Genomic DNA, 27,999 nt, shown 5'->3' on the forward strand with positions numbered 1-27,999 from the left:
AAGTACTAAACAAAAAATAGAATGATAATAATAATAAATAAATAAATGAAAAATATCTCTCCAAAACTCAGAAGTCAACACTGGAAGAAGTGGAGAACAATTAGCGATGATTTGTTTGAGTGAAAGAGGAGATTTGGCACATTATAGCAGTTAACTAGTTGGAAAAAGAGAGAGAATCTCTGTCAATAATTGAGCAGCTAAAAAAAGCCAGCAGGGTAATTAAGATGATGAGAGGAGTTTTAAAAACAGAAAATTATAGCAAATAACCCAATTTATGACTAATGCTTGCTTTAAATGACAATGGATGTCCATTTGTGACAAGATTCCTATCCCAAAGTCAGATTAAATTATGGATAGCATTTCCCCTGATCTTATTTACTTACAGCATTTTAGAAGTTTTTATTGCAGGAAGTCTATGGGAATGTGACCTTGGCAAAGAAGATAGTTGGTTACCGTGACTCTCTCCAAACAGCCAAAACTGACTTTTCCTTCTTCCTTTCTTGCAAATATACTTGCACATTTGCTTTATTTCCAGTTTTTTATTTATTTATTTGTTTATTGCTATTTAATGCCGATATAGAAAACTTTACAATTTATGTACTGAAGAGAGTAGGGAAAAATTAAAGATAGCAAATCAACTAGATTAAAGTAAAAGTTAGAATGTCTATAATGTTAGACCACAAGTGAAGATTTCCATCTTTCCAAGAACATTTAATAAGTATTAGTTTGTTGTTGCTTTGTGATTGCACTTTCTCAAAAAAAAAAAAAAGAAGAAAATGTTTCCAGGAAATCATAAGACTTATCTTAATAGAATTAATGACATTTTATGAAATGTAATAAATTATTCTTTGTGTGGTTGACCCTGGCCCTAACTGGTGTAATTCTAATATATCGCTGGTATCTACTTTTTTTAGTTTATTGTTGGGTAGAAAAAATAAAAATCAATCCTGGAAATAGCTTTTCCTTTTATAACTCAATATTAGAAATGTTATTATTGAGCCAAATAATGATAACTTTTATATGGGAAGTATTAAGTATATTATATAAACAATCTCAAGATATCATTTGTGATATCTGAGTATATTTTGTATGGATCAGACAGAATTTATTGAGGCAAATTTTCTTTAGCTAGATGCCCTTCCTGTCACCAAATTTCATCTGCTTCCAAGTAAGGTAGCTGGAAATGGATGATAGCCGTACAGCAGTGACACACACAATTATCACATGATGTCATGATAAGAAGGCAAACATCCATGGTGGGCTTCTTTTTCGGTTTCTATCTACCAAACCGACGAGACTTTTGTTGGTCCAAGGCTATAATAGAAGACACTTGTGCAAGGTGCCATGTAATGGGATTGAACCTAAAGCTATGTAGTTGGGAAGTAAACTTTTGAATCATACATCCATGATTCAAAATCTAACCATTTAACGATAATATCTCTGAAACAAATAAAGCATCAAAACTTCTTAAATTTAACAAATACTAGAGAAATTAAACTTTTTTAATACTCTGCCAATGTTGCAACAAAATATTTTTGATATTTATATAAAATAATGGTTATAGATAGCAGAATGTCTAATTTTAGTTGTGCCAGAGTTGATATTGCCTTTCATTCTTCTGAGATCATTAAAAATAAATACCGTAATCTACATGATGTTGGTTCAATCAACTGAGAAATCCAATGTTGCAATCTACTCTTAAGTTTATTACTGAAGACTGCTTCCACAGAAAACCCCCAAAGTACTAGCTTTGTTAAATTTCTTGTTTGTGTGTGTGTATAAGTGTATATGTACATTATTATTGCACACACACACACACACACACACACACACACACACACACACACACACACACACACACACACATCATCATCATCATCATCATCATCATCGTTTAACATCTGCTTTCCATGCTAGCATGGGTTGGACGATTTGACTGAGGACTGGTGAAACCAGATGGCTACACCAGGCTCCAATCTGATTTGGCAGAGTTTCTACAGCTGGATGCCCTTCCTAACGCCAACCACTCAGAGAGTGTAGTGGGTGCTTTTACGTGTCACCCGCACGAAGGCCAGTCAGGAGTAACTGGCAACGGCCACACTCAAAATGGTGTATTTTATGTGCCACCTGCACAAGAGCCAGTCCAGGGGCACTGGCAACGATCTCGCTCGAAAATCCTACGAAGGCCAGTCAGGCGGTACTGGCAACGGCCACGCTCAAAATGGTGTATATTTCATAACAATAAAAATGTAGTGTTATAAAGATTATAAGAGAAGCTATAACATTTTTCATAGCCCAGAGATATTGCTTAAATTCACACACACACACACACACATTTGTGAAAAGGAAGTTGAAGAAAGGTCTTAAATAATTCTGTTTTCAATTAAGTGTGAAATAACAGAAGCGCTTCTAAAGACTTCATAAAAGAAAAAAACTTCATTCATATAAGAAAATGCTGTATCAAATAATTAAATGTGGACTCTGTTCTTTCACCGTCTAGACACTGTTTTTTGTCAGTGACAAAATTAATGTCACTAGACACATTTATATTTTTCTTTTTCTCCGGTAACTTTTTGGCAATTAAAAAACTCATTTGTATTATTTTATTGTACAAAGTTGTACACGATTTATCAACTTGGTTGTTGATGTTGTTTAACTCTAGATCGGCTCAGATCCAGTAGAACAATGATCAAAGGCATCCCAGCTATGACCTTCCCATCTTTTTGTATATTTAGAACAATACAATACAAAGCATTTTGTTTAATACTCAACTGATTCTGTCTATCCATCCATCTGCCCCCTTCACCATAATCATCCTTTTCTGTGATAAGTACAAAACCTGAAATTTTGGCGGAGGAGGCTAGTTGATTACATCCACCACAGTGCTCATAGAGGTGCATGGTTTAGTGGTTAGGGCAGTGTTTCTCAACCTTTTTACCCTTGCGTAACCCTTAAAATAAATTACATGTCTCAAGGAACCCCTGCACAAAAAAAAATTAATATACTATATCTTTCTCATATTTTTTTCATTGTAGTTCATGTGGTAAATATATATATATATATATATTTTTTTTTATAACATAATAGGTTCGATAGGATGATGTCTATATTACAATAACCAATATGCTGTGCATGTACAGTAATATTAGGATCATGAAATTAGCATTAGCTTATCTCACTCTTTCTCGTGGAACCCCTAGGAAGTTTTGCAGAACCCAAGGATTCTGGGGAACTCTGGTTGAGAAATGTTGGGTTAGGGTATTGAACGCATGATCATAGAATTGTGGTTTCGATTCCTGGTCTAGGTGATGTGTTGTGTTCTTGAGCAAAACACTTAATTTCACACAGCTCCAGTCCACTGAACTCAGAACACAAAAACAAATGAAATGCTGCTAAGCATTTTGTCCAGTCTGCTAAGGATTCTTTCTACAGTAGGCACAAAACCTGATATTTTGTAGAAAGGGATCAGCTGATTACACTGACTTCAGTGTTCAACTGGTACTTGTTTTATTGACCAGAAAAGGATGAAAGGCAAAGTCAACCTTGGCAGAACTTGAACTCAGGATGTAAAGAGCCTGAAGAAATTCTACTTAGCATTTTGTCCAATATACTAACAGTTCTGCTGACTCACTGCTTTGTAATTCTTTCTACTATAAGCCCAAGGCCTGAAATTTTGAGGGGAAAGGGTTTGTTGACGACAGTGACTCAAGTGATCAACTGGTATTTGCATTATCAACCCAAAGAGGATGAAAGACAAAGTTGATCTCAGCAACATATGAACTCAGAATGTAAAGCCAGAACAAATACCACTAAGCATTTTGTCTGGTGGGGTAACAATTCTGCCAGCTCACTGCCTTAATAATAATAAAGTAACCTAGACTTAGGTCTGCCATTAACCCTAGGACTCATTATCTCAGGGCTTAACCTGGTTTCTATGGTGTATCAGAGATTGAGATTACAACACAATGCCAGTCTGTTACAGGGCTAACTCCCCATGCCAGCTATTGCTGGATCTTATTTACAGGTGAGTAAACTGGAGCAGCATGAAATGAAGTTTGTTATACTCAAAAACACAATGCACTTCCTAGTCTGGAAATTGAAACTGTGGGCTAAAGATTGTGAGTGCAACACTCCCACCACTAGACTATGTACCTTCATTAAAAAACAAGAGAAATAAACAGCAGCTCATTAGTGTAAGGTTTACCTTTTGTTTATATTCTTATATTGTTCTAGAACTGGTTTTAACCAAGTGATTGTAGCTATCCAGGTTGAGGTGCTAAATGTTGCTAATTTTATTCAGAGATTTATAGCAAATATGATTTTTATTATTGTTATTATTATTATTATTATTATTATTATTATTGTTGTCTACACGAGAAACTGACTCAGTCATCATACAGAAAGAAAAAACAGTATAAACCTTCTGTGAAAAATCAATGAAAAGGGTTCATTTAGTCCAAACCCATATTCCCACTAATTATTAACAGGTTTTATGTAGAGAGAATAACGACAATGATGGCATAACAAATAATGATTGCTCACTCTCTCTCTCTCTCTCTCTCTTTACACGTAAACACACAGACAGAGAGACACGTGTATTTGAAAACCTAAGTAATTCAGTCATTATGCTGTGTTTCCTATTTCCATTTTTTTCCCCTCAGAGTCAGTTTTGAAAATAAATCTTACAACATATATCAAGTACGCTTTAACTTACATTCAGGCATCAGGTTCAATTCCACTGTGTGGTACCCTGATTAAGTACTTTTACAATAAGCTTTCGGTTGACTGAAGCCATTTTAGGTGAATGTGGATGGACAGAAAATGTGCAGAAATCAGTCAGATGGATTATACCAGTAATTCAAATGTCCAGGCTTGTCATACTGAGTCACACACTAGTTCTACTTGATAATAAAATTGAAAATGTGTGTGTGTGTATATATATATATGTATGTATCTATATATATGTGTATATATATATCTATATATATGTGTGTGTATATATATATATATATATATATATATATATATATCTATTTATATTTGTATATATATATTTATATATATATGTATGTATATATTTATATGTATATATCTATGTGTATGTATATATATATATAGTTATATATATGTGTTTTTATATTTATATATATGTGTATGTATATATAATTATATATATGTGTATGTATATATATATTTATATATATATATGTATATTTATATATATCGAAACCAGGTTAAGCCCTGAGATAATGAGTCCTAGGGTTAAGGGCAGACCTAAGTCTATGTTACTTTATTATTATTAAGGCAGTGAGCTGGCAGAATTGTTACCACAATGTATATATATATATTTATATGTATATATATATATATAACTATACAAAAATATATAAATATATATATGAATATATAGAAATAAATATATATATTGTGACAGACCGGCATCCTGTTCATGTAGGTAATCTGTACGCCAACGAAACCGGATCTTATGAGCCAGGCATGGCTTGAGAAGGAACAAACAACAACAACACAAATATATATATTATCTGAAGTGTACTGTATTATACAGTATTATATATCTATCATGGCTGATCTTACCAATCGGTTTTGTGATAAAGGTAAGATCAGGTGTGATGGATATATAATACTGTACACCTCGAATAATATACCCACGCTATCGCCCTTTTTCCTGACTTATGGACTTTTAGACAACTTATGTATATCTAATTCGTCGAAACGCCAGTGTTATAATGGTGGCAGGTGATGAAGGAAATGTTCTCTATGTGACCTGCGTGTTTTCTGTACCTTGTTTATCATTTTGTCCATGTTTTTTTGCAACGTCATGTATCCAGATATGCATCTATATATACATGTAGATAAAGGTATGTACATATATATGCATATACTCATATATTATATATATATATATATATATATATATATATATATATATATATATATATATTTATTTTGGTTTATTCATAACCTTATAAAATGGTCCCAATTAACCATGTAAAAATATGTACAAACCTGTTTACAAAATAGTGTTGGTTTCAACATTAGGTTTTTTTTTTTAATCTGTAGGCTAACAAGATTACCAGATTGAAATCTTCCATATCTATATCCAAATAAATGTATGTATGTCTGTGAGCATTTGTGTTTTTTTATTTACAATACCTTCACGGATGGGATAGTTCATTTGATGGATCAATTGCTTTTACACCTGGATGCCTTTCCGATGAGTAACCACTCAGCTATAAAGTAAAACGTCTCTCTCTCTCTCACTTGTTGTTTTTGTTCAGTGAATAAAACTAATAATTCTGTTCTAGCAGTCACATAATACAATCAGGTCATACTGTGTTTTCAAATCTAATAATATATCCTCAGAAACAAAAATTAAACTAAGACTAAGTTGTACTACATATAGAAATAGACTAAAGTTTCTATGAGTATACTTACGCCAGAATAATAGGTGCAGTATGGAAGCACACTCTGTGAGAACAACTACTGACACACACACATCTTTATCTTTTGTCTTTTACTTGTTTCTAATAGTTTCAGCCATTAGACTGCAGCTGTGCTGGGGCACTGCCTTGACAGGTTTAGTGAAATAAATCGACCCCAGTACTTCTCTTTTAAAGTCTGGTACTTATTTCATTAGTCGCTTTTTGCCAAACTGCTAAGTTATGGGGTCATAAACAAACCAACACCGAGTGTTATGCAGTGTTGGCAGACAAACACACACACATACCAAATGGGCTTCTTTCACTTTCCATCAACCAAATCTTCTCAGAAGTCTTTGGTCCATTCAAGGCTCTAGTAGAAGACATTTGCCCAAGGTGCCATGCACTGGGCCTGAACTGAGAACCTTGTGGTTGGGAAGCAACTTCCTTACTAACCACACAGCCACATCAGCCCCTTATGTATCATGATCATAATGAAATGTATACACACATGAACATACATACAGATATGTGTTTGTGTTTGTGTATGCGTGTGTGTCTATATGTGCTATGAGTGTTGGTAGGAGGATGTACAACTAAATATGAGTATGCGATGTAATCAGTCAGAAACATCTTTTCTATACTATATTTCATCCTCAAGTTTTGCTTATTTATGGTAAAAGTTGATTAGCTACAAAGCTGCTCATAAAAAAAGAAAAAAAAAAAAGAAAAAACATAGAAGACTTTAAGAAGATAACAAAGAAAGATACAAGTTTGCTTACCAATTACAGCATGTACACGCACATTAAGTTGTGTTCTTAGAATCATAGCATTTTGCCGACTGGAAATAAGAAAATTTACATTAATATCTTCCAAAGCAAAGGTTAATAAAATTCAACAAAACAATAAAAGCTTTTATAGTTTGAAGATTTTATGTGTTTATATCTATCTTTCTATCTACCTGTATCAATATATATATATATATATATATATATATATATATATATGAATGTTGTTGACAGTGACTTCGAAGTTTCATCCAGTTAAGCTATTGTCCAGCAATGGCTTAACTGGCTGAAACTTTGAAATCACTGTCAACAATAGTCTTGTATAAAAATAATAAATTTGTACTCTACAAAAGCATAGAGTATCCCATCAGATTAATGTAAAATTGTTTTCATTATAACTGAACATAAAAACAAACAATCTATCTGGCTGTCTGTCTGTCTGTGTCTATATGTGTATATATATATATATATATATATATACACACACACACATATATATTTATGATATATATACACATAGTTATATAACGATGTGTATATATATTATATACCTGCATTATTATATATATAATATATACATATATAATAATATATATACAAATTATACACACATCTATCTATCTTAATTTATGTGAGATGAATAAGGTCTATATAACTAAAACTATGCTTTTGTTTAGATGGTTGACTGCAAACACCTATGGGTTTGAAAGATTGCTTTCAAACCCAGTGTTGTTATGCTTGACTGATCTGCTGAACAAAACAACAGTTTGAGTTATGTAATCCATTCTTTCTTATGTCACATAAATTTGCATACATGACTTCACAGAATAACAATGTAAGTTTGTAATCCATATTATTGTAACATTGCATAAGCAAAAATGACAGACTGGCAGACAGATATAGATATAAACACACACATATCCTCATTATTCAGTTTTTGTGTTATTCAGTTGTTATGACAAAAAAAAAAATATACATATATAATTATTTATTTAATTGACTTGTGAAATCTTAATCCTGTTAAAAAATAATTTCATTATTAGATTAAAATTCCAATTATAAGTTCAACAATTAAAAAAAATTAATTAAAAAGTTTCTCATATTGTACAGCTAAACAAATAAGGCCAGAATTTTGTATGTGTATATATATATCATCATCATTGTCATACTATGTAACACAAATTAAAAATTTTTGGTCTATAAATGTTGCTAATTATATCATAATTCATGAGAAAGTTTATTTGTATACAAACAATTGATTTTTGACACCATACATACAACCAATCATATTTCTTCAAATATCGCATAGTCTGGATGAAGCTTTCATATTTTTGATGTCTCTTCAGAATTATGCTACACATCCTGGCCTGAAGTATGTTTTCCAGGCTATAAGTCATCCTCATCATCAGTAGTAACAACAGCATTATCCTCATTCTTAAATTCACTTTTTCATGCTTGTAGGTTCTCTTTTTATCCATGTTAGTATGACTTGCATGAGTGTGTAATATAACATCTTTCAATATATTGTGATCTTTTCTTCTGCAATTTCTATGATTTTTAGACATCTAACTGAAATATTTCTTGGTCTATTTCTCTACTATGTGTTTCTTTCAACCTCCAGCTTGCAGTAATCTTTCACCAGATATGTATCATTCTAAAATGATCATCTCTCTCTTTATAGAGAACACCAAAATGTTCTTTATATATATATATATATATATATATATCATCTCATTTATGGAAGATAACTCTCTTCAATCACACTCACACATTATCCTTCATTCCAAAGGAAAAAGATAAGCAACCATGACATTGGTATCGTCAAAACTTCAAAGCAATAGAAAAGCAGAAAGTAAAAGACAATATTTACTTGTACTTGATTCAGAACAAAATTTAACATGTTTGGGTGAACAATTTTTTTTTTATCCATTCATAAAATGTATTTAGTCCTTCTGGGACCATATTTTTAATACACAATCTAAAATAATCAAATATGGTTTGAAAAATCTAAAAATAATTAAAAAATTGAAAAAATTGAGAAAAAATATAACTAACTTATGCTATTAAGTGGGTTTTCAGAACATAAGTATTTAGTTTTCTATTATTTTTTTTTTTACTGGGAAAGAATACAGAATAAAACATTGTGACAAGTTTACATAAATCTATATGGTGTAACATTACATGGAGTGGAATCTACAATTTCCTGTAATTCAGACTGCATCATGGCCCTAGCAGGCAAAATGGAAAAGATGTTGCTCAGAGGTTGATGAGGAAGATGTGCTGGAACAGCTGCTCTGACTTATGGGGCTTGCACTTGAAGATAGCCATCTCCATCCTAATAACAGTGAGCAGGGATATGATCTGGGGGCTGAGAGCACTGAAGATCTCCACTTCGACCATAAACCTCTCAGAGAGAGGCTGATTCCTTGACAGTTTGCTTTTCTCAGCCAGATGAACAGCAGAGCCTGGGCTGGTAGCTGAACACACCAAGTTGCCATTGGAGAAGGTGTCACAGCATGTAGCATCTCAGATGAGGGGGCCACTCTTACATAAAATTATGACAGGAATGTATGATTTAAATGTAAATTCTTTAAAATAAAAGATTTTGCATTGTAGAAACAGAGGTGAACTCAGGAGAGTTGGTTTTGAAAGATTTAAACTAGAGAAACATGGCTATGGAAAAAAAAAAATTCAACAACTTTGGTTTAAAATCTTTTCATTTTTTGTTTTACTTGTTTACAAAAATTTGAATGTAACACATGTAATTAAAGATGAAAAAAAAAAAAATCTTTCTTGAACAATATCCAAGTTCTTCTCAAAAACTTAGTTGGAAAATAACAAGACAATAAATACAGTTTCTGTGAAAGTTGTATTGTATAATTTTGTCCAGATAACAACTATTTGTGAAAAGATGTTTGTGCCAGAGATCATAATAAAAAATCGGTCAGCTTTTTTTTTTTTTTTTTAAACTAGACTGAAATTACTACCTTCATCAAATAGTAATGATAAAATACAACTAAAAGAGAAATAATGAAATACAGTTTCCAGGTATATATATATATATATATATATATATATATATATATTTGTCTTAAACAGATCTACTACCAATACATTTTGTGTTTGATGATTTTGTTCATCAATTTGGGACAGAATATATTCAAACTTTTAATCCTGTGAAAAAATAATTTCTTTATTTAAATAAGATTCCAATTTTGAGTTCAACAATTAAAAAAGGAAAATTTAATTAAAAAGATTCTCATTGTATATACTATTTTTAAATAACCAAACAATTAGGCCTAGAATTTTGTATATATTTTGAAAATGGTGAGAATTAGGAGTAGGGAAAGAAGGGAGAAGATAAAATATAGTATTCAATCACTGCATTACTTAGGTTCATCATTTTTGTTAGAGGGGAAGACAATTATTTTTGGATTTTCTAGCACTACATTTAGTCAAAGATTGCATTCCTTCATACGTTTGTTAAAAATGATTTGCAGGTCCAGTTTAAGAGTGGTGTAATGGAGGGATACATGGAATAATTTGAGGATTTCAATGACAACACACCCATATGCAGTAGAATGGAAATTATTATGAAGTGGTATAAAATGATCATACCTATTTAGTGAATACATAGAGGAATCTGAATAAATGTCGAAGTGATATTTGGAAAATATTTAGAAGAATGAGAAAACAAGAGGAAATGTATTAAAAAAAAAAAAAAACGCATTACAAACTATAAATTTATTTAATCCAATACAATAAAAAATCTTGAATTATTATTTTTAGGTAATATTGGGTTGTCCAGAAAGTTTGTGCCGATTTATAGTAGTTTACCTTTCGACTTATTTTAGAACATGGTTGAGTCTATAAAACAGGATTTGACTACACCTCCACTTAGAGCACAGTTTAAGCTATCTTTTCGTAGAAGAAGGTTTATGTTCCTATAACCTGTGTTAATTCTGCAACCCTTTAAAATGGAAGATGAGAAAGTTCATTTTTGGCACTTGATGCTTTTCTTTTTCCGTAAAGGGAAAAATGCCTCACAAGCAACCAAAGAAACATGCGCAGTTTACGGTGATGTTTCTTTATCTGAAAGAACTGTACGGAAGTGGTTCGTAAGGTTCCGAGCAGGAGATTGTAGCCTTATTGATAAAGAGCGATCAGGTGCTAAACAACATTTTTCAATTTACAGTTTTAAGTAGACTGGACATTGAGAGCAAAGCATTTTCCCAGACAAACAGTGTAGTGTCACTGGTGAGGTATGAACCAACAAGCATTTGACTGAGAGGCTAACAGCCTATCAACTTGCTCAGCTGAAACTCTTGACATTTATGTAACTTACATAATTGCATACACTGTAAAAATATAAAAATAATACAACTGTTGGGTAAATAAACTGCAGTTTAAAAATTTCAGCAAATTTTAGTCACTTTTGGCTCAAGTTTGACTAAAATAAAAATAACATTACTTTTGATGTTATTTGTACCCTTTTTCATCTGAAGTAATTTTCATAGAAAATTACCAGAATACTTATTGTGCCTATTGCTATGTGAAAGGTTAAGCTTATCTGGGCTTTTTGTAATTTTAAATAAAAGTATTTAAATCTCAGTTTAAAAGCAAGCAAACTATTATGTGAAACTATAACTACATGTTTAACAGAATGTCAGTTTGTTGGAAATATAACACTTAAAATTAATATCTATTTGTATTTACAGCTTCCACAGCTGGGAAAATTTAATAAAATTTGTGATTAATCCTTTAAACATCAACAAATTTTATGGTGTTTTGAGAATTTATAATGTTCATAATTTCAATGTGTGTGTATATATATATATATATATATATATATATATATATATTTATTTATTTTCCTTAAAAACCCAGGTAGAAACTTCACCTGTCTGTTCTGCTTAGAATTACCTCATTAGGACAAGATATTATAATTATACACGTCAACAATAACCTAGACTAGATTTTAGCTTAAGTAGTACATTCTATAAGTGAGATACCAAATCAAGAATTCAAGTTAAAAAGAAGTTTCTGAATCAACATTTGCAAATCAAATCCTAAAACACATGAAAAAGTGGGAAAAAAGAGGAAAAAGAAGAAATATTATATCAGCCAGATGGCTGGTTGTGAACATGCCTCCAATAGAGTGTAGCTATGGAATAATGAGCTGAGAAAATGTCAAAAAAGAATAACATAAAATGACTAGGTTCTTGGGAACTTAAAACTGATTTGTAACATTTATTAATGTCAATGCTTGAGGGAAATAGATTATTATCATTATTTGTCTGAAAGCTATAGGTTATTTATCTATGGGGACATAAAAAAGATTTTCAAAAAATCTTGTCTGTTCACTAAGATTTTATTCAGCATTAAAGCTTTCAAAGTGGCAAGAATTTTCTATGGGATAATTAAGAGAGAAGAAAATATTTTTAGACTCATGTTAAAGTTACATGAGAGTGTTCTAATTAATTTCTGAATAAATACAGTGAACAAAAATAACTATCGAAAGTAAATTTCAATCATTCAAAGTTACACTAAAAAGAAAACTAAGTGACATAATTTGGGGTTGGAAAATACAAGAACTGAAATGATGTATAAACGTTTTCAGAGATGAAATTTTCTTGAGAGCTAATGTGTAAATCAGTTAACTTACACAAGACGAGTTAAAAAAGGATGAAAATAAAAGGTGAAGTAAAGGTTTCAGAATCAAAAGTACTTTTTTACTGGTTTCAGCCATTTGGATGTGACCATACTGCAGCAGCATGGCTATTGTGGTTGAAGAAAGAACTGCTCAAATTAAATACACATCAGTATGGAAAAAAGGAGGCTGAACAGAATATTTTGATTTATTTCTAAGTCATAAACAGTACAATATTAAAAGAAAACATTCCTTTCAGACTATTTCGACAGACAGTATATTGGAATAATTTGGTATTACTTATTAAATATAGCTGCAGTCCAATGACTGAAACATGTTAAAGATAAAAAATAAGAGATTTTAATTTAAAACTGATTGAATGGTAAAAATAAGCTTATAGTTTAAACAAAGTGAAAAGTATGGAGGTGTCTATCTCCTTGGTGGTGTGACCACATCTGGTCAGATGTTTGTGGAAGGAAGATGCATTGGTGGCGAGAAGCTCCTTAATTGAGAAGTAGAGTGGTCAGTCTGTGCTACTGATGTAGTGGTTGTTGCATTTGGAGCATTATGTTTGGTATTAAGGAGAATCTCACCACCACCGTGTTCTCCTTTTACAAGCACTTGACCAGATGTGGCCACACCACCAAGGAGATAGACACCTCAATACTAGTCTGGCAAAGTGAAATTTTTATAATATATAATACTTATGAAAGAATAAAAATGTATGAATTCAGTGGGCCTTCAACCTATTTTTTCTCATTGATACAATGAGGAGAAGGTTTGAGTTCTACTGTGTTTCACTATTTTATTCTCTTTCATATCTATTCTGTATAGCAACACTTTGTTTATAATGTAAACATGGTAATTATTGTATTGACCTTGGAGGACCTGTGAAGGCAATGGGCAGGGCCCTTTCTACCAGACCCAACCAATTCAGAAAAAAAAAAAGTACTATTAAGTATTTAGTTGCACTATATTAAAATAAACAAAAGTAACAAAATGATAATAAAAATCATCTTTCTAGATTACATTTCTCTTGTAAAACTACTCAAATAAGGAATGAAAGAAATGAAGTTTTAACAGTAATTCATAGTAGCAACATCAAAACAAAATAACAAATATAACACCACCACCCACCACCTACTATCACTGCTCATTGTCAACTAATAGTAGAATAAATATATTATATTTCAATTTATTTTCTGAATAGGCATTTCAAGAAATTTTCAGCTTCAGACTTTTGATTAACTGACAAGAGATAAAAAAAAAAGTATTTCACAGACTATTTCTTTGTTAAAAATATTATCTAATGACATTCTCAATATTATAAATGGAAAAAATGAAATTTCGTTCAACAAAAGATTTCATTGCTGAGATGATAGTGTTGTAGTGTTGGTAGCTGATATTGTCAGATTTAATTCTTTTCAATTCTAAAGCTATGGCAAATGGTTATGACTGTTATTGAATTTTGATACAGTTTTGTTTGTTGATTGTGTAGTGAATGATTCTATTTTTGTAGATCAACAAAATGTATAATCTTGTATATTTACTTAGCGATTCTTTCATCATTTCAGTAGGTACAGTGTAGGCTATGCTTAACTGATGAAGTAAGAATAACAATGAAAAAGAAGCATAACTGAAGTTATCAAGTGGAAAAATAAAAACAACCTTAGTCAATGATTAGCAGTTTTTCCCTCACGGTATGATTATTTCTAATTAGCCTTTTAAAAATGCTAATACTCATTTAACTATTCATAACAGGTACACACTAGTGTTTACGTGCATAAATATAATTGCCAGTGATAATCATAATAATCATAATTATTCACAGCTTGCAATATGGCAGAAAAAATATATGCTAACCATAAATAAACCATGCTAAATAAGCTTAAGTTATGCTAAAAAAGCTAAAGTTAGAAATATTACCTAAACTGTATTATTTTATCTAAATATAATTGAAATTACAAATAAACTTCCATTAACTAATAACAATAAGGTTGTAGGGGTGTTATGCTTTCTTCTAATATATACAAAAATGATGAAAATGTTGAAAGTGTATTTTTGTAGTGTTAAACCGTATTGAACCCACATACAATAGTTAGCTTGTATGTTTGTTCACAGCCACAGTAATGTGATAATGCTGAAGTAGGAGGCTGTCAAAAACCAAATAGAAAATGAATGTGTAAGTGACAGTAGGGTAAGTAAAATGAATGTAAGTGACAGTAGGGTAAGTAAAATGAATGTAAGTGAAAGGATGAGGTGTGTATCACATTGCTTTAATTTTAGCTCTAATACAATGTATTACAATGTTTTACAAGGTAATATTTTTATATATATAAAAATAAAAATAAAAAGATTCAACACTCAATTTTGTTTGACCAGGTGTGCTATTTTCTATAATGCACTAGTAAACAATAACAAAACCTAAATTCTCAAAATGCTTTTACTTGAATGACTGTTACACCCTTGTAACTCAAGATTATTGCTTACATATAAACTTGAAAGTGGAGGCGCAATGGCCCAGTGGTTAGGGCAGTGGACTCGCAGTCATAGGATTGCGGTTTCAATTCCCAGACCGGGCGTTGTGAGTGTTTATTGAGCGAAAACACCTAAAGCTCCACGAGGCTCCGGCAGGGGATGGTGGCGAACCCTGCTGTACTCTTTCACCACAACTTTGTCTCACTCTTAATTCCTGTCTCTGTTGTGCCTGTAATTCAAAGGGTCAGCCTTGTCACACTGTGTCATGCTGAATATCCCCGACAACTACGTTAAGGGTACACGTGTCTGTGGAGTGCTCAACCACTTGCACGTTAATTTCATGAGCAGGCTGTTCCGTTGATCGGATCAACTGGAACCCTCGACGTCGTAAGCGACAGAGTGCCAACAACAACAAATAAACTTGAAAAGTTGCAAGACATATTTCCTTGGTGTTCATGCATCATTACACATTTCCAATTATTTCAACCACTAGAGCAGCTTGGGACCTATGAAAGGAAAACTTTATATTGCTCTGGACATATAAAACAAGGGTTAACTAAATGACTGAAAACAAGCATGGATGTTTAGCACAGTCTTATGAAAATGCTTCAGACAGACAAAGAGTCAAATCACATAATCTACTATTTTCAAATAAAAAGGACAAATTGAAAGACATAGTCCTAAAATATACTTTGATTGTCTCTGAGTGGTTGGCGTTAGGAAGGGCATCCAGCTGTAGAAACTCTGCCAAATCAGACTGGAGCCTGGTGTTGCCATCCGGTTTCACCAGTCCTCAGTCAAATCGTCCAACCCATGCTAGCATGGAAAGCGGACGTTAAACGATGATGATGATTGAAAAGAAAGAGGGCAAGGTCATGGCAAGAATGCTCTTCATTATAGGTTTGCACAATCAAGGCTGACCAAAGATTAAAGAACAGGAATGCTTTAAATGCAGCGGCTAGATTTGTTTTGTTTCAAATATTAAATAGAATGGTAATTAAATCTTTTGAAATGAAAACCTATTTTAATGTATTAAAAAATTTTTAAATGATATTTCTTAAAAATTATTTGATTAAATTAATCTATGCAGAACTTGTAGGCTTCTATATCATCATTCGGGTTGGAATAAATCATTTGAAATTAAAGGAAATTGAATATGATGATAATTGCTATTTACATTATATATATTGTATTGAGTAGTGCATTATTATTATTATTTTTGAAACAATAATACAGAATACTATATTGTTAACAATATCTCTGGCCATATGTAGAGAATAAAAAAGAAAATCCAAACTTATCACTTCTAAATGTCATGGTAACTTTAAAAATGGTTATGAAATCAACAACTTTAGAAATTTAAAAACTAGCATATATTTTCTCTAAACCAAAATATAAAGAACACTGTTTTTCTTTCTTTCTTTCATAATTTTCCGTCACTCTATATATCTATGATTGAAGAATAATTGAAATAGTTCATATCAAATGAATGATTATTAAATCATATAAAATAAAAAAAAGATATCAAGTACAAATATAGTCTTTTGCTCAATCCGAATACTTTACCGCAAAAATAAAAAAGAAAAAATGCAGTTTAAACAAATACTTCTCTTTTAAAGGCCATACATACAAAAAAATCTAATAGCCATATCAAAAACCTGATAAGACAAACGAGTGAAAAGAGTAAGTAATGGGTTAGAATTTGAGATAATTTGAACCAGTTTTGTAAAAGCTTGTAATATGTTAAAATAACAATTGTGCAGCATTACAAATTGCAGTGATAATTTACAAGGTATTTTAAATTCGCTGATAACTGAAGTGCATATATGAAACTGGAACTCTCCAATAACACTCGTGACCAATTACATGCAATGCCAGAGAAAGCACGAGCAGTTTGCAATGAAATAATTGGGGTTTCGGTGAAAATTGGCTTTTGTTCTAATTTTTCTTTTCTTTTTTTTTTTTGTCTGTGTCAAGATGGAGTATTAGCCAAAAACATTTAACTAAGTCTTTAAAAATATCACGAGATATGTCAATAGTTGTCTGAGACTGTTGTTAACTGGTGTTTTTGTAACAAAGTGTACACATAATTGCATGCATGCACACACACGCACTCCCTACCCCCACACTTACAATCATCCTCATCATCATCATTTAACATTTATTTTTCATGCTGGCATGATGGACTGGATGATTTAACCGGACCAGGCCCATAGTCTGTTTAGGCTTGGTTTCTACAGCTGGATGCCCTTCTTAATGCCAACCACTTTACAGAGTGTACTGAGTGCTTACATGCACACACACAAAGATATACATTTGGTTTCTTGGAAGATGTTTCTGTCAAGTTGTTGGGTTTTGGGGAAGGGTTGGCGGAGCAAGTCTAAAAGTTTTTCATATATAATTAGTTTAACCTTGACATGGAATAAAATTCACTTATCTCATCAAAACCATTTACTGTCTAATATTAATCTATAAAACTCCAAGTTATTAACCTTAGAAACTAAATTTATCAGTAAGCTTTCAGGGATAATCATTTATAAACATTATGTCAATTGGCTTTTACTTTTTCTAAGAAATCTAGGTTTACTCACTAGAGTTTTGCTTTCACTTATTTGTTTTTCTCAATAAATGTTATCATCTGTTTTAATTATTCAATTGACAATATAATGAAAGTGTATGAATAAAAATCCTCTTATGAAAACATGCCTATTGAAAATGTGGATTCGAGTCTTATTGGCAGCTTGCAACATTTCCTATCCAAAAGGGTCTCTCAACCCAATATTTATATTGTTATTACTGATAGTATATAGATGTATGTTTCAAGATATACTATTCCACCCACCAACAAACAATATTCTTATGATGCCAATAACATACAGTTCTTACTGCTCAGAATAAAGCTTCTAAAATGGACAGAGCAATTTGAAGGATTGCTCTGGTCCAATGGTAGAACATCTGTCATATCAATAAGAGAAATGGGTTACAGTCCCACAGGCAGCCTTCAACTTTTTCTATCCAAAAGGGTTTTCCAACCTAATATTTACATGCTATTTAATTATAGCTTTATGTGCATCAAGATTATATATATATATATATATATATATATATATATATATATATATATATATATATATATATATACATACATACACACTACACTTATTGCTTTTAGTTTATTTGTTATTAGTATATATATGTATAAAATTTATTGGACTGGTCAACTGTTTAACTCTCGGCAAAAATAAATGGAACAGCACACAAGGAAGACAAAAGAAGAAGTTAAAGATATACTAAAAGAAATTTGGAAAGTACAGCATCAGTGTGTTTGAGGGAATCGTTGGTGGTTATCAACCAATCCAAGTGGTGACAGATCATCTAGAATAGAGCTTAGAAACAGCTCAAACCAAATATCTCAATGATAAATGTGTGCATTAATAGCCAGAACAGCACCTTTTCTATGAAACCACATATCTCCTGCTGACAATTGGACTTGTGGAGCCTGCATTGGCCTCCATAGCCAAATATAACTCTACAAAAGTTAAGTCTTGTGAACAATTCTTAACCCATTAAGAATTGCAACTCTTCACACATACACACTTTGTTTTAAGCCAATTTACTATGTTACTAGCAACTTAGAGAGTTATGTCATTAGCAATTCTTTGTGGAGAGCTATATAACAAACTAATAGTAGAATAAATGAATTGACAATTCTAATAAATTGCAATTTTCTTCGTTTTTCTTTCTTTTTCTTTTTAAGTTTGCTAATTTTCATATTAGAATATGAAAATAAATAAAACACCCTAATAAAAAATAATTTATCAAATATTAAAAAAAATAATACTAATATTACTTGTACATTTTTAGAGAGTTGTGCAAAAAAGTATTCAAGTTGTAATGTACGTTCACATATGTCTATGTGAAATTAATCAACAGACATAACAGTCAGTATATTTCTTTTTATGTGTCAGAAAACATTATTTCTAAAGAGGAATTCAAGTATGTACTTAGAACATGACTCATATTCCATTTAGATGGTATATTAGTCCCAGCCATATATAAAAAAAAAGCTGATACAAAAAGGAATGAGGCTATCAGTTGACCAGTAACTGACAAAAGTTACATATCAGAAGAATGTAAAAATGGAATAATCAATATCTCAGGGAAAGCTAAAAGAATTTTTAGGTAAAAAAAAAATAAAAGAATGGTAACAACAGACATTTGACATCAGCTTCTTTTATGTTTACTATTATATCCTTAAACTTATTCATTTTAAAATGTTGATGAAAAATAATTTGCATTTCAAAAACATAGTTGGTATATTGAGGATGATAATGTAGATGAAGTTGTTAGTAATTAGAACAATATTGGCAATGTTCTTTGATGGGTTAAAAATAATACAATACTAACTTATGACAGTGCTATTTTGTATCTAGTTCACAAAGAAAAATTCAAAAGAGGCTGGGGAAAAAAAAATCATACATATAGTAAAGAATTTGGAGACAGGGAAATTCATGAATTCATCAGGCAATATTTTCTTCAACTTATTTTAAAGAATATTACTAAACTGATTTGGTAAGTAAAACTTTTATATATATATATATATATATATAGATATATATAACGTTAAAAGTGAGTGTTTCCATATGCATAAAAACACTGAAAATTTTACTGAATAAAGGACTTAATACATGTGTACAGTCCAATATTTATAATTATTTTATTGATAGTGAATTTGATGCTTTGCCAAGTATGGCTTATTCAAATTGTATGAATAAACCATTATTCAAAACTTCTAAATCACTATCAGTAAAATCTTACATATAAAATGCATATATACATATAACACATATAATATACATATAATATATATATATAAAAATTATATAATATATATATTATATATATATATGGTAACTTCAAGATGTTTGGGACATGTGTTCATTAACAATAATATAAATAAAAGCTGAAGAAGAGATAGTATAGGGATCATAAGTGGGTTTAATGTCAAAGGAGAAGTCTTGGCTATGAAACTGCTCAGCTACTAAAGTCGGGCAAAGAGAACCTTCTAGATACATACCTTTGCTCTCTAGTTGACCTCCTAGCAAAAACAAAAAAGATAAAGAACAACCAAAAATGTTTATAGTACAAATAACCAAAGGAATATCATTATCGTGATTCCAGATATACTAAAATAACAGAGAATTAGATCAGAACCATCATGCATCATGTGAATAAGAATGGCATAGTTTTAATAATAATAATTATAATCCTTTCTACTGGAAGCACAAGGCCTCAAATTTGGGGGAAGGGATTAATTTGATTACATCGACCCCAGTGCATAACTGGGAGTTATTTAATTGACCCCAAAAATATGAAAGGCAAAGTCGACCTCGGCAGAATTTGAACTCCAAACGTAGCCGCAGACACTAAGCATTTCCCCCAGCATGCTACCAATTCTGTCAGCTCACCACCCTTATAATAATAATAACAATAATAATAATAATAATAATAATAATAATAATAACAATGATAATAATAATTCTTCCTATCTTGAACCAGTGATCAACAGATACTTATTTTATCGAATCCAACAGGATGAAAAGAAAGTTTACCTTGGTGGAATTTGAACTCAGAACATAAAACCAAAAGAAATACAGTTAAGCATTTTGTCCAACTCACTCATGATTCTACCAGCTTATTACCTTAGTAGTAGTAGTTGTAATAATAATAATAATAATAATCCTTTCTATTATAGGCACCAGGCCTGAAACTTTGGGGAGAGGGTATAGTCGATTACATCGACACCAGTACTCAACTAATACTTATTTTATCAGCCTCAAAAGGATGAAAGGCAAAGTCAACCACAGCAGAATTTGAACTCAGAATGTGAAGACAGACAAAATATCGTTAAGCATTTTGCCCAGCATGCCAACATTTCTGCTAGCTTGCTGCCTTAATAATAATAATAATGATAATAATAACTCTTGCTAATTAATTCCTAAATTCTTTAGGGTTTTATGCTTTCAAAGATAAATTATGAGATATGTAACTTCCTTCCAAATTAGAAGTAGAGAAAATAACTAAGTTTAAATTTTTACTACATAACATTGAAACAAAATATTTTACAAGTTTTGATATCATAAACTTTGTAATTTCTTTCTCTTCTAGTACTCCAATCATTAAAATCAACTAAACTTTATTCCTAGCCAATCCCTAAAATATTTAAATAATTAAAAATTTTCTTAATATTAATTCCGAAGTATGTTTACATACTTATGTAATATGTAAAATATTACACCATATGCAACTATGGCATAAGATATGATAAAATCTCAGATGATGTTTGTTGAATTGTCACTTCATTCTGCATACAACAAAGTGCTTATAAAGTTGTATACTTGATTCAGAAAGCACATAATACATGTACTGGGCCTAAAGAGAGCCCATGAGGAATAAACATTGCTATGGTTGGGTTTATGATTAATATACTTTCCAATCCATAACTATCTTCACAATACTTTTACACGAACATCATATGTGATTATGTTGTTTGTTGTTTGGTGAAAGATGTTATTTTAAATAATGTTAATAGAATGCATATTAACTTCATTTCTTCAAGAGATGGTGATTCCTGTCTAAGAGCCAGTGCTCCAGCATGGAATTAATGGTTAAAACAAATTGAAAAGCTAAAAAGAACTAAACCAAAAGTAGTATATATTTAAAAGCAACTATGCTACTGAACATATTTAATCTACATTATTCCTGTATTGGGTAACTTCACAGTATAACAATATATTTGATAATAGAAACCTTCAATTAACAGCCAGCATTCATAGTAAATTCTTAATATAAATAGAAATCTTTGGTAAGTCTGTGTTCGTTGTTTTCCATCAAAATATAAACATTTGTACATTAGCAGTCTGCATACATACTTAGAATGTATATATGTTGGAAGTCTTCTAAACTGTGATATATGCCCTGAGAAATTATCTCTTATAGATGTATTCTGTTAGAAATGCAGGTAAAAGTCACTCAGCATTGGTGATGAAATTGCTAGATCCAAATTTCTGCCTATTAGTTTCATCAGTAGCAAATATCTACGTCACTTTGTGACCTTATAAGCATGTTATTGATATAAATCTAAGACTCAAGAATCCAATGTTAGTTTCCTCTATCACAAAGAGGTTACACATAGCATTTTTGACTATACAAAGTATAATCAGACTGATATTCATCCCCTTCTCATGTGAAAGAGCATCAGTGAAAGAATCAAACCAAGGTGGTAGGCCCAGCTAGATAATTTTGAAGCACACAGCCAGTTAATAATGTAATATAATTTTATTTCCTAAGCACATAGTCAGCAAAGTAGGAGTAGCAATGGGGTAATTAAGAAGATACTATAACAAATTTAACACATAATAGTAGGACATCAAACAAGGTACAGTACAAAACATGTAATCCAGTTTCATATCTAATATCCAAATATTAATATTGGTGTCTGTAATTTATCTTAATAAGGTATTTAATCACAGAATATCTATGCAAAAGAAAAAAAAATGTTACTACTACACACTACTACTACTACACACTATCAAGAACTACTTTCATACTTCCATTTAGAATTAGATCACCATCTCTTTAGCTATTTTCTGTACAAATTAAAGAAATAAAAACTTCTACTCAAGTGGAACTTTGATAGAAGTTTCTCTTAAAAAAAATATCTTTTGAAAGATATATTGACTTCTACTTCCATTTAGCTACATTATGAGGTCTCTAAAATAAAATGAATTCCTATTAGGAAGAGAAAAAAAAATCCATTCTAATTCACATCAGGTAGATAAAGAAGTTTCCATTTTACTAAATCATATTCACAACTTTTACTGTGATTTGGCATTTATACATCATCAGTGTTGCACTTTTAATTTTATGTTTATTTACCATAGCTTCAAGTAAAAGCAGCTGAAAGTTGATATTTTAATAGTTTTAATACATAGTTATATATACATTAATTACAGAATTTACATAAATGGAAGAACAAGTATATAATATATAATTATTGTGGATTTTGTCTTTCTGGTTCTGATCATCAGATTTTGATCATTGGCATGCATTGAGTTAGATAAAAAGGAGTTTATAAAACTTACTTATCCACAAATCCCTCTAGTTCTTCAGCTTGCTCGGCTAGGGTGGACTCCAAATCCAAATAGGTTCCAAATTCACTGACACCAGTACGGTAACGGAATATTTGTAAGGCACAATCATCCAACTGTTATAAATAGAAAATATAGAAATATGGTAAGGGAAAATGGTTACATTTTGAACTTGCTCATACAAAATCTACAAAATATGTAACATATATAGTACCTATACAGACAGGAATAATTCAGCTGTTTTTCCATAGACTGAAAAAGTGATGAACAACCTTAATTGATTTTTGAATCTTAGTGGATTCTCATCAGAGGTGTCTACATCAATTTGACCATCCCCAGAGAAACAAACAGCCAATATGTGTGTGTGTGTACTCATGGTCATTATGAACAATATCATTTTATCAGTAAAAATGTTCACTTTGACAAATTCTCAAAGACCAAAGAAATAAAACCTGTTGGGATCGTTAATTTAATAAATAAATATATATATTGGATATTCTTCATTAAAAAAGACAAAGAAAGCTCTGTTCAATAAAGCCCTCAGTACTTGCTAAGAGGCAGAACTTGCAGATTATATTTCAAATATCTGTTCTACCTCTGATTTCATCAATTGTACACTTATCACATTTTTATCAGGAATTTATATGATGGAAACCCAAATAAAGTTAAAGCTATTGATATCAGCATAAGCAAATATTCAAATGATATGTACATATGTATTCAAACATGAATATGTGTGTATAAATGTTTCTGTATATTAGTATACAATAGTGCATCAAGTCACATTCCTTGACACCAAAAAGGTAAAACTTTGCCACTAAAAAAAAGGCGATTAATAAAATAGTATCAAATTGAAATAAGTGTGGTCAATATGATTGGCTAGAAACTCTTCATTGTGGCCACAGTCTGAAGTCTAAAAGAATACTGTATTTTTATCATGCAACAGGAATCCTGTTACCAACCATTACCTATTTTGCAAGTAAGGGATTTCTTTATTCCATGGGTCTTCAAAAGCAATGAGTAACTACTTGTAATACCAAGAAAGTATATCAACATTAACTTTGCTTTGCTCAAGAAGTGGTGACAAGAATGGAATATAAACATACACACATATTTTCGCACACACACACGTGAATGAGGAAAAATAAGTAAAAGACAAAATGTGAGGGGCAAGTTTCAACAAAAATGCTATTACTATAACAGTTGAGAGGAAGGAAAAGTCTTAACATTTCGGGCACTAGTCCACTACCAAAAAGAGGAAAGAAAGGAAAACGGAAGGGGTGGGACGATGAATAATAGTGGGGGAAAAAGGAGAAATAAAAAACACAACTCATGAGTATATAATATACTTTTCTAATATTTTCAATCAGCAGAAAGCCACAAAACTGACCCAAAGGCTAAGAGTGCCATATACGATATGTATATACAATGGTACACATTATGTACCCTTTCATTCGCAATCCAGATGTGACTGTCATAGTTGGATTTCATTACTACCACTTAGCTTATCATCAACCTCAATTTATTAGAGGGTAACAACTTAAAATAGTTATCTGCATTTTTTCCTCCCCATTTATATCTCAGAAACCTGCTTTACCATGCTGATCTAGGTTAGAGATCAAATCAGTAACTTTCTTCCCACCTAGTTTAATTTCAAACAGTTTCTATGCAGATTATTAATGTTTGAGATTTATATTATATATATATAAACACATATGCATGCATACACACTCACCTAATTCTTTTTATCAATGTGTTTCCCATAAACATACCACCTTAGTTATCTCAGCCAAAATAGCTATAATCTATTAACATTTTTTATAAAGAGACATCTTGTTAAGCATGTTTACAATGAATTAAATGGATGTGATATTATTTGCAGGACAAGGCTTTTTCACTATTCCTGTATTTTGAGAAATGTTTGCAAAAGACAACCAGTCAGCCTGAACTGGAAGTGACAGAGTATGTATAACACACAAGACCATCTATTTTTCCATACCTACATATATTTTTCCATACCTACTTACTTGAGCTAATGAATTAGAAAGAAATGTATGAACAACTCAACTATTATAGAAATGAAAAAAATATTCATTGCAGTATTTTGAGAAGGTCATACCGCTAATAAATGCACACATACTTTGGTCATGCGTTATTTCATTGGTTAATTTATTAGTCTGTCCATGTCCTTTTTTCACAATCTGTAACCTTATTAATGACTATGTGACCCCGAAGCATATCTTTCTCCTCAGCACTTATTGCATATTTACTGTTCATATCATAGATCTTGTAGTTGAAGTGAAATGTAAACAGTGCTTGTTTTTTATTGACAGTTTGACCCTCACAAAATTCGACAACATATGTTTTAACACACAATTTTGCATCAGAAATCTGGCAAAACACATAGAATGAATGTTTGCTTAATCCCACGAGAAAAATGAAATTTTGTAAAGCAAGCTATGAAATAATATTTGTCATGAAATAAAAGAAATCATAGTTAGATTAAAAACCTTCCAACCATGAGCAACATGTCTTTAAGGGTATCTAGGGCTATTACCCAATGTATCGTTCGTTACCTTTTTTTAAGAAGATAGGGTATAATTTGAAAAAAATTTGTTTGCTATTTCTAGCAGGTCAAATGATGATGCAGAGACACCCTCTTTGGCTTGTAAATCTAGGGTAATAGATTAATTTGGTTATCAGCATATCAGTTAAGCTGTAGATAAAATTCTTGTTCCGGTACACAGAATTTACAGCATGCAAACACGTACCAGTTTGAGATAAGTGGGAGTAAACGTATAACAAAAATAACGCTGGTTTCATTATAAACTAACGAGAATGTCATTGATGTTTGAGGGGAGCTAGGTCGAGTTGTTTGAACTACTCTCATAATTTGATTATATCACTTTAATCCTTTCATTTCTAAATGTGATATACACAAATAATTATTTCTAAAATTTTAACAATTTATTAAATAACATATTTCTGAGAGAAGAAAAAAAAGATACCCAGAAAATTATCAAAGTTCACATTCGCTCATATTCATATATATATATTCATATATATATATATATATATATATATATATATATATATATATATATATATATATATATATTCTTTCAGATATCAACATTTTATTAAAGTAAATGACATTTTAAAAAAATGCTATATTTAACATGAAAAGTGTGAACATGAATTTAATTTCTTAATGTAAATTTTATATTAGCTATTTGGGTAGTCATATTAAACTGAATTTGAATTTGATAAATTCCGTTTTAGATATATATATAAAGCATCATCTCATGGTTTGAAACTTTAAGTACCATGGAATTTGAATCAAACTGTTTTGGCCATGTTGGACCACTGAACTCAACATGCTCTTTTCATTCTCTCTCTATTTATTTCCTCTTATTCCTTTCTGTCGAAGAGTGTAGGCTCGAAATGTAAAAGATTTTTCCATTTTTCCCCAAGCAACAAACTAATACACTTGCTTGTTGTTCCTACACCTGTCTTCATCTTTGTTTTTCTATAAATTTGAAATATATATATATATATATATATATATATATATATATAATTAAAACTAAAGTTATAAGTTTGTCTCGTAGCTTGAATTTCATGCCAGTGCAATCATCAAGTAAACTCTCAGCTTGAGTTTTAATAAAAAATTATATCTCTACAAAATGTATTGAGCACTCCTTTCTCATTCATTTGCCATTAATAACGTTTAAATATATATATATATATATATATATATATATATATATATATATATATATATATATATATATATAAATATATATATATATATACATACACACACGCATGTGTGTGTGTACAAATTTACTGTTGCTATAATTGTTATTAGTATTATGTTATTTGTTGTATGATGAAAGGTGTAACTTAAAATATTTATGGTGGAAGTTAACTTTGTCTTTCATCTTTCTAATGTCAGTAGTCTCCTGTCTGGAGACAAGTGAGAGTTGGTGACAGGAAGAGCATCCAACAATAGAAAATATGCTTAAAAAAATTCCATCCAACCGATGCAAGCATAGAAAAGTAAATGTTAAAAACAATGATGATGACACCCGCACATTTTGTAGCCATTTGGGTTATGACATGTGCACTCAAGCATGGGCCCTTTCAGTATTTAGTTATGGCCCTTTACAGTCTGAGTTCAAACTCCACTGTGAGTAAGTTTGTGTTCCTTAATATGATGAGTTTAATTCCCCATGGGATGTGTTTGCTCTCCATTCCACTACAATATTAATACAATAAGTACAAGTAATGTCTTATGGTTGATCCAATTACTTGTACTCCTTTCTGCCCACCTTATAAACTGTGGCCTTTTGCAAAGTCAAAAGTCATCACCATGATTATGTAAAATAATGGTAGTGAATGATAGAAGCAGGAGACTGTTGGATGTCTTGCAGTGTCTAAATTCAAGTCTCATTCTAGACTGTACTTTTCATCTTTGTGAGATTAATAAA

The 27,999-nt window shown here is 31.0% G+C and overlaps 1 protein-coding gene across 48 annotated transcripts in view; it reads right to left on the minus strand.

Moving 5' to 3' along the window:
* Positions 1–27,999, minus strand: part of LOC106868745 (FH1/FH2 domain-containing protein 1) — a 357,696-nt gene that overhangs the window by 64,736 nt on the left and 264,961 nt on the right. For 25 of the 48 annotated variants that reach the window (XM_089357745.1, XM_089357761.1, XM_089357744.1 and 22 more), the window contains 3 exons: positions 23,501–23,622; positions 20,434–20,454; positions 7,223–7,281 (listed from right to left, as the gene is read on the minus strand). In XM_089357745.1, coding sequence (XP_089213871.1) covers positions 7,223–7,281; positions 20,434–20,454; positions 23,501–23,622 — 202 coding nt within the window. The remainder of the gene's footprint in view (positions 1–7,222; positions 7,282–20,433; positions 20,455–23,500; positions 23,623–27,999) is intronic. The other 23 variants (XM_089357753.1, XM_089357767.1, XM_089357752.1 and 20 more) reach the window with 1 other exon arrangement.

This window comes from Octopus bimaculoides, chromosome 9, assembly GCF_046866305.1.
Source record: "Octopus bimaculoides isolate indiv1 chromosome 9, ASM4686630v1, whole genome shotgun sequence".
Taxonomy (NCBI): domain Eukaryota; kingdom Metazoa; phylum Mollusca; class Cephalopoda; order Octopoda; family Octopodidae; genus Octopus; species Octopus bimaculoides.